Below are 10,000 nucleotides of genomic sequence, written 5' to 3'. Positions count from 1 at the left end.
AATTTCTGTCTTTTATGTATAAGCAAATAGTATTTAAGTGCTTCCGGTTCTTGCCGATATCTTCTGAACACTGATAATGGAACCTCCATCCAAGAATTAGATTAACTTTCGCGATGACGCTAATAATAGGTTTATCTTTATTTTCCCATCAAGAAATTTCCAGAACCTCGATAAGTATTTGAATATAAAAGTCATTAATGTCTCGTCTGTCCACTTTGAAAATGTTTATCATAATGTATAATACAGATGTTGATCTGGGCACTTCCGGTCCACAGTGACCTTTGACAGAATCTTACCAACGAGGGCATCATTAATTAATTTCACTTGATTTATGTTTGTTGGTGTGATATAATTATGATTTTCATTTTGGGGGGTTTATTCTTTCATGTCAATTTCTTTATTTTTTTTTAATTACCATTTATTTCTGTATCTAATTATTTTTTTTTTTCCTGTGTGTAAGTTTCGATGTATATCAGGATCGTTAGTGTTTTTGTAGATGTTATTTAACGATTTAGAAGGGGGTGTTTTTTGATGTCTCTTCTAAGGGGTGTTTGTTGTTGTCGTTTGTTTATATGATGATGTATTGTTTTGTTTAATTGTTCATTTATTCATTTCTAATTATTATTATTATTATTACTTTTTTGATTTTTACACAGGTGTGGCCATGCAGTAGAGAGCTTGCCTCTCAACCACATGGTTCCAAGTTCACTTCCAACATGTGGCACTTCAGACAAGTGTCTTCTACCACCACCTCAGGCTGACCAAAGCCTTGTGAGTGGATTTGGAAGACAGAAGCTAAAAGAAGTCTATCATATACACGTACACATGTGTGTTTATGACCCCCTCCCCCATAACTTGGCAGTTCAGTGAAAGTGACTGATAAAATAAGTACCAGTATTAAAAGCCAAGTACTGGGAGCAATCCATTCAACTAAAAATTCTTCCAGGCAGTGCTCTTGCATGGTCACAGTCTAGTGATTGAAACAAGCAAAAGATAAAATATAAAGATTTTCATAAGGTGTGACTGTGTGGTAAGAAGCTTGCTTCCCAACAACATAGTTCTGGGTTCAGTCCTACTTGTGTGACACCTTGGGCAAGTGTCTCATACTATAGCCTCAGGCCAACCAAATCTTGTGAGTGGATTTGATAGACAGAAACTGAAAGAAGCCTGTCGTATATATATATATATATATATATATATATATATATATATATATATATATATGTATACATATATATATATAGATTATGAGAGGTAATGGTGTCAAGAAGACCCAAGGGTGTCAGGTAATGCTGAGTAAGTGCTGTGGACAGACTAGTTAAGCTCCAGGTTTGGTGATTATGCAAATGAGCAGTCCAACGTAGGTCATATATCAGCATGTGTATATATATAAAAAAATTAACAGAATGAGATAAAAATCCCATGAGCAGGCTTGGCTGTTGTGTTTCAGTTATTTGACTGCGGCCATACTGGAGCACTACATTTAGTCGAGCAAATCGACCCCAGAACTTATTCTTTGTAAGCCTAGTACTTATTCTATCTGTCTCTTTTGCCAAACTGCTAAGTTACGGGGATGTAAACACACTAGCATCAGTTTTCAAGCAATGTTGGGGGGAAAAACACAGACACACAAACATACACACATACATACATATATATATATATATATATACATATATACGACAGGCTTCTTTCAGTTTCCGTCTACCAAATCCACTTACAAGGCTTTGGTCAGCGCGAGGCTATAAGTAGATTGAGGACCATGTGCTGCAATAGCTTGGAATTCAAGGGCCCTAGCTATTTAACACCTTGCCAAAACATCTGATAGATCTTCATGGAGTGGGGATAGATGTTTTCAAGAAACAAATTGACCTCTTGTTATCCAGGGTCCCAGATAATCCAGTATTGAGGCAGGAGACTCAATAGAGGGCAGCAGTGTCGAACTCCATCCTTCACCAAAAGCTAATCACATAAGATCGGTCTCTGAAAAGGTGATTACACTGGCCATGCCTCAGCATGGCCACAACCTTAGGGCTAAAGCATATAAAAGAATAAAAGAATATTCCTGATCGCTAAATGAACTGAAGCATAGCGGAATAAATTATGCTTGGGTAATCATGTAGCACCTCTAGAGCAAGGCACCTATTCTGCTCTGGCCCCTATCTCACTTTAAACCTGAATCCCCAGGCACAAAGCTAATTCTCTCTCTGAGTCCATCGTGTTGCAAGTTGCATGGTGATCTCATTAGCGTTGGTGTTATGGGGACAAAAAAGCAGAAAAAGGGCATCTGGTATCTATTGTAAAGGGATTGATATTTGAAAGGGCATTTGTATCTAGTGTAAAGGGATTGATATTTGAAAGAGCATTTGTCTATAGCAGTGGTTCTCAACTGGTATCTATGTGACCCTTAAAGTCCCATATAAGGGTCTGTTGTTAAAAATTATATGCAATAAATTGGTTATATTTCTATAATATACAAAACATTTTAACAATTCTGTTTTTATATAATTCCTAACAATATTTAATTACAAAAACATCATCAGAGATTTTAAACATCAAATGGCTAAGTGGGTCCAGATGAGTAAAATAGGAAGCAGAGTGGGGTTCATAGGCAAAAAAGGGGTTAAGAATCACAGATCTATAGTGATTATGCCAAAATGTATGATGGATCATGACACAGTCATTGGACATGCCAGGCCCCTATCAAACCAGCCAATCCATGCTAACATGGAGCACGGGTGTTAAATGAAAATGATGATGATGATGATGATGATGATGATGATAATGATGATGACAGCCAATGAAACCCTTGAAATGGATTTGAACTTGCAATACATCGAGTTGTAGTTTAATATCTTATCCATTCAGCCATGCTTTTGTTCCCTCCCTTTTTAAGTTAGACAATCAGTCGGTGAAAATAATTATGTAACACACTGTACATATCTGGTATTAAATAGAGGATTAACTGATTTGTTGTGTGGGTATTTATAATGCGAAGAAGATCAAGATGATGGGGGTTGAGCAGTGTCAATCAGCGCTCGACCTATTGAATATTGACTATTGACTATTGTGCTGTAATTTCATTTCTAGCCCTACCTTCCTATAGGAAGATATCTTACTATGCTGTATCATAATGTAAAGATTTAATATATAACATATATATACATATATATATATATATATATATATATATATATATATATATATATATATATATGAAAAAGAAAGGGAATGAAATATATATGTATATCTCCAATACAATAGGCTGAGAAATTTAAAAAATCTGACTTCATCACCAAACTAAATCATATTTAGACACGATGTGTATGTCTGTGTTTGTGCGTGGTTGTATATATCTGCCTTTGTCATTTTATATGCATACATATACACAAATGTACATACATACATACATACATAAATATATGTATGCACATACACACATACATACGTTGTACATACAAACATATGTACATATATACACGAACAAACTCCAAACCAAAAAATAATAAATTCCACAACCTAACCAGTCATCCAGAGCCTCCGAGATCAGATAGATAGAGCGAGCTGGTTATTGAATTAGTTTATTTTATCTGGAGCTTATTTCTATTTCATTATCAAAATATAAAAACAAAGCCACAACCACCATAACAACAGCAACAAACACCAACATCGACACTGTGAAGAAGCAGGAGATGAAGACGAAGAAAGAACAACAAGCAGGAGATGAAGAAGAAAACGACAAGCACCATCGTGGAAGAAAAGAAAAGATTTCACAAAAGCTGATGGAAGCTATACAAATAACCCTGTGTATTTATCTTATCTAGTACGAAGGAAATCTTAAAAATGATGATTACACAATAGTCTTTCATTTACTTGCCGGAATTTTCTGCTTGCACGCGTGTTTATGCGTGTATATCTGTGTGAACATATATATGTGTGTGTGCAACTGAGTGTACACGAATGTGTGTGTATGGGTGTGTGTGTGTGTGTGTGTGTTTGTAGTGAATTTATCTTTTTTTTATATTTTTTTATTGTTTTGTTCCCCTTTTCATTTTTTGTTTCTTATTTTCTTTTTCTTCTCATTTTTCTTTTGTTATTATAATTTTGTCTTCTTTCTTTTTTTTGTTTGTGAGAATAATCTCTAGCTCATTATTTTCTTTCGGAGACTATATGTTGAACCTAATTTAGTTCTATTTATTAACGCACAAGTCTTGGTAATTAATTCAAACAAACTAGTTAAAATCTCCCATATATATATATATATATATATATATATATATATATATATATATATATATATATATATAGCTATCTATCTCTCCCTCTCTCTCTCTCTTGCACTCTCTCTTTCTCGCTCTCTCTCTTGCTCTCTCTCTCTCTCACTCTCTCTCTCTCTCTATATATATATACACACATACATATATATACATGTACATACATACACACACGCACACACACACACACACACATACATGCATCTCTTTCTCTCTTCTCTACAGATATATACACGCAGAGCTGAATATACAGAGATAATTATATCTGAGAGTCTTAATGAATTTTAAATTATAATATGCCAAAAGAGCAACTTATGTTTACTCAAAATAATAAGAATATTAATTATCATAATAATAATAATAATAATTATAATAATAATAATAGCTTCAAATTTTGGCACCGAGCCAGCACCTTTGTGGGAGAGGAGGTTAGGTGATACTTGATGGGAACTTCGTTTGATAACCACCACCCACCCTCACCAAAGAAAAAACAACAAAGAGTAAAGAGGACCTGGGTAGAATTTTAATTCAGGACATAATAAACCAGAAGAATTGCTATTAAGCGTTTTGTTTGACATGCTAATGGTTTTGCCAACAGAATTCATAGAATCATGGGCATATTAACAAAAATAACAACAATAAGTTGATAATAACAAGAGCCCTCAGATAGCACAAACTTCCACCAAGGGAACACCAGCGTCCTCTCAATAATTAGCCAGAGATGATTTTTAAAATGAGAATATCTGAAATAAACTCAACTGTTTCACAAACGAGAATACTTAAAATGAACCCAACCACTCTCAAAAATTAAATTTAAAAAATGGAAAAATAATTCAGAATCCTTGTCTGGTACTGGATCGATCCCAGAGCTGAAAAGACTGTGGAAGACTATGAGAACAATTATTCTTGTGGCAATTGCTACATTTGGCACAATAACCAAAATGCTGCCTAAAAGAATGAAAAATATTGGAAACAAGACTTGCTTTGTTGACTTGCAGAAAAGCGCCATCCTATATTCTTGCAAAAACTCAAAAAAAAAAGAAAATTCTTGAAATTTGAGGACACATGTTGTTACTATACCTCAAGAAAACATTCCAGCTAATTAAATTTGTATGTAATAATTATGGAACGATAATTTGCTTTTATGTGCTACCAGGGTTTCATTCATTAGACAGTAAACCAACATACATTATTTACATTATTTACAATTGACGGATATTTGTCCTCATCTTGTTTGTTATTAACACAACGTCTTGGCTGATATACCCTCCAGCCTTCTTCAGGCGTCTTGGGGAAATTTCAAACCTGGGTTCTCATTCCTAAGGTATTTTTTGATGTTGTTGTTGTTATTATTATTATTATTATTATTCAGGTCACTGCCTGGAATCGAACTCAGAATCTTGGGGTCAGTAGCCCACACTCTTAACCATTATGCCAAATGCCCGTCAAATGTAAGTAATGTAAATAATGTACATAATTCCTCATCTCTTAGGTATAGAACTGCACTAAACTAATATGTTTCCATCTCTTTCGCAATACTCACTGGACACCAGACAAAAAGATGCAATTTCTAGTCAAATGAAAGCAGCAGGGCAAAATTTAAGATGGACTCAGCTAAGAACCAAGTCCAACCTACAGACTCTAAAAGCTGTCCAATAAAGTAACCAGTCTGAATTGCTCCAACAAAGGAATCTCGTACATCTTGCTCAATCTTGACCATTACTATAAAGTTTATGGCAAACAAGGTACTTATAGAATTTGTCTATAGCCTCTGCAGGCAACATAAGCATTTACCATACTTCCCTGACTTTTCAAGGCTAGCTTCCTCTACAATGATTTCGTCTGTGTGTCAGTGGCCACCCTGTTTGAAATATCACCTCTGTTGCTCTCCACCTGGTGTCTGAGCTGAACCAGACAAGTCCCACTGCACATTAACTCTTTTGTTACCTTATATCTGTTGAAATATGCTGTCGTTGTTTCGATTTATTCGTAAAATAACGAAGAATTTGGTAAAATAACTTTGTCATTATTAAGCTAGAATTTCATAGATAAATAAAAATGAAAAAGAATATTTTAAAACAAGAAGTTTATATCATAAAACTCTGAGTTGCTAGATCTATATTCTTGCCAAGTGTTTGACAGATTTCTTCCCAAACGTATGTCTCTACAGGTCAGCATGGCCAAAGCTATATCCTCAAAATACTGACATGATCCTCTTTCATCTAATGAGTGTAGACATGTCTCTATGCTTAAGAAGCTTGCCCCACAACCGCAGGGTTTTGGGTGCATTTCCATTGTGTGACATCCTGAGCAAATGTCTTCTGCTATCGCTCCAGATCATTCAAAGCTTGCCCTGGGAGTAGATTTAGAAAACAGAAACCGAAAAGAGGTTTGTGAGATCTTACCAACATCACCTTCCTGGCACTTGTGCCAGTGGCACGTCGTGAAAAGACATTCGAGCGAGATCGTTGCCAGTGCCACTGGACTGGCTCCTGTGCAGGTGGCATGTAAAATACACCATTTAGAAAGTGGCCGTTGCCAGTACCGCCTGACTGGCCTTCGTGCCGGTGGCATGTAAAAGCACCCACTACACTCTCGGAGTGGCTGGCATTAGGAAGGGCATCCAGCTGTAGAAACTCTGCCAGATCAGATTGGAGGCTGGTGTAGCCACCTGGTTCACCAGTCCTCAGTCAAATCGTCCAACCCATGCTAGCATGGAAGGCGGACGTTAAATGACGATGATGATGATGATGATATATATTTCTCTCTCTCTCTCTCTCTCGCTCTCTCAGAGCATGTGTGTGTGTGTGCGTGCACATGTGTATATGAGTGAGTGTGCGTTTATGTGTGTTGACAATCATAAATCAGAATTTACATCATGCTAGTGGTGTCCTTCATTTCAATCTTTCACAAGAACATATCCATCCATGGGAAACATATCACTTTGTTTGGAAACAGGTAATGGTTGGTGACAGGAAGAGCATCCAATCATAGAATATCAGCTGTCACTTTGAAATAAGGAAATAGAAAACGAAGGTGCAGGCATCGTCTTAACATCTACTTTTCCATGTTTCCATGGATCCATCTGACTCATGCAAGCATGGAAAAAGAGACGTTAAAATGATGATTATTGATGAAGACAAAATAGGACAAAAAAAATAAAAAGAATTAAAACACTTACCTCAAGCAATGTATCACAAGATTCTTCATTGCTAGCTATGTCTCCACAGAATGGTCCCAAACAACTGTTCTTAGGTAATGGAATGGTGCAACACACTTGTAAATCATCTCCCGCACCTTTAACAAGTCGAAGGATTTCACACTTTGGAGAAGTGACAGACACCGATGATGACAATAGTACTGATGATGAGGATGACGATGATGATGGTGGTGATGATGATGACGATGTCGATGAAGTTGAAATCGCTGACGTCGATGATAAAGCTGTCAGCGATGTCGACGATGGAGGTGGTGGCGAGGACAAGGCAGAAGGCTCCTCTTTGGAAGATAGTCCATAGCAAGAATTGTTACAAGTTTGTTCAGTCTTTATTTGAACATTTTCGCACAATGGTTCTTTAAACGTCGGCGAAAATGAATTTTGTTGGGGTGAGGATGCACAGGATTCTTCTTCCTCTTGGAAGTTGCTTTCCATGTCTTCATGGTTAGAAATTTGAGCGGGTGTTGGAAGCACTTCTTCTTTAATATCTTCAAGGTTTTTTCTATCAAGTTCATCTTCCAATTCCTTGTCGATGTTTTCATCCCCGGGTAGTCCTGAAAACAGAAAAGAAATAATTAAAAAATATGTATGTGTATACATATACATATATATATATATATATGGAATTATATAATTAAAATTATGAAATATTATATAATGTTATAATATTATATAATTTCTTTTGCTTTTTTTAACTTTTACATTTTGTCTCCATTATTTATTTAGTCTGCAAGGCAGTAAGCTGGCAGAAGCGTTGGCACGCCGGGCGAAATGCTTAGCAGTATTTTGTCTGTCTTTATGTTCTGAGTTCAAATTCTGCTGAGGTTGACTTTGCATTTCATCCTTTCGGGGCGGATAAATTAAGTACCAGTTACACACTGGGGATCGATCTAACCGACTGGCCCCCTCCCCAACAATTTCGGGCCTTGTGCCTAGAGTAGAAAAGAATTGTTGGCATGCCGGGTGAAATGCTTAGCGGTATTTCGTCTGTCTTTACGTTCTGAGTTCAAATTCCGCCGAGGTCAGCTTTGCCTTTCATCCTTTCGGGATGGATAAATTAAGTACAAGTTGCGTATTGGAGTTTGATCTAATCGACTGGGCCCCTTCCCCACCAAATTTCGGGCCTTGTGCCTAAAGTAGACAAGATTATTTATGCAGTTATTCAACCAGTAGGCCATCATGACCACAACCACCACCACCACCATGACCGCCGCTGCTGCCACCATCACCACAACCACCATCATCATCATCATCATCGCCAAGGACGGAAAAATAAAAGAGCCAGAGGTAAGAAGAGAAGGATGAGAGAAGGTAGTAGAAAAAAGAAATTAATGGAACTCCCTCCCCCCCTTTTCTTGCATAACAAGCACACACACACACACACACACACACACATGGTCCACATTTGTACCATTTCACCCTCACACAAGGACCACCACCATCGCCGCCGCTGCCCCCGCCCCCACCGCCACTACCACAGCCACCGCCACCACCACCACCAACCAACCAGGCCAGTATAATGTGTTAAATCTATGTTTGATAGAGTAACTTAATATCTTCCAAACCCTTCACATCCCCCCTCCTCTATCACTCCTCCTCCTCCTCTTCCTACTACTACTACTACTACTACTACTACTACTACTACTACTACTGCGGCTGCTACTTCTGTTCATAGTTATTCCTGCTGGTTGCCAACATTTAAGAGACCAATATCACACATTTCCTCCATGTTTATATTGTTTTGGGCTGTTTTATTTATTTCTAAAACTGGATTATAAACCTTCTTGCTGTCATCATAACCATTCTACATCAGCACGTTATTTATGGGTAGCCATATGCACATACTTCATCAGATACATACACAAATACATACATACATACATACATACATATATATATATATATATATATGTATATACATATATATATAAGCATATATATATGTATATAGATATATATATATATTTATACACATTTATATATATATATATATATATCGTTCGTTTAACATCCATTTTCCATGCTAGCATGGGTTATATATATATATATATATATATATATATATATATATATATATATATATATATATATATATAGGGAGAATTCCCAAAAACACAAAAGTCGAAGACAGGTGGTGTAGACAACAAACAGATGTATTAGTATAACGCTTGGGAATAGAGAAAGTCTTTGACGTTTCAACCCTACGCTCTTCAACTGAAAGGAACAGAAAGAAACAAGGAGAGGAAATAAAGAATGTGTAGTGGTTAGCGATCTATCATATATATATATATATATATATATATACATATATATATATATATATATATATATATATATATATATATATATATATATATATATATATATATATATATATAGGCGCAGGAGTGGCTGTGTGGTAAGTAGCTTGCTTACCAACCACATGGTTCTGGGTTCATTCCCACTGTGTGGCACCTTGGGCAAGTGTCTTCTACTATAGCCTCGGGCCAACCAAAGCCTTGTGAGTGGA

General features: G+C 36.4%; 1 protein-coding gene across 1 annotated transcript in view; it reads right to left on the bottom strand.

Annotated features, from left to right (window-relative positions):
• LOC106881840 (uncharacterized) overlaps positions 1–10,000 on the bottom strand; it is a 237,880-nt gene that overhangs the window by 38,488 nt on the left and 189,392 nt on the right. Inside the window, exon 2 of the mRNA XM_089353486.1 lies at positions 7,456–8,045. Coding sequence (XP_089209612.1) covers positions 7,456–8,045 — 590 coding nt within the window. The remainder of the gene's footprint in view (positions 1–7,455; positions 8,046–10,000) is intronic.

Source organism: Octopus bimaculoides, chromosome 6 (genome assembly GCF_046866305.1).
Source record: "Octopus bimaculoides isolate indiv1 chromosome 6, ASM4686630v1, whole genome shotgun sequence".
NCBI classification, from domain to species: Eukaryota; Metazoa; Mollusca; class Cephalopoda; order Octopoda; family Octopodidae; genus Octopus; species Octopus bimaculoides.
Note: the sequence above shows the minus strand (reverse complement) of the source record. Positions and strands in the feature narration are given on the sequence as shown.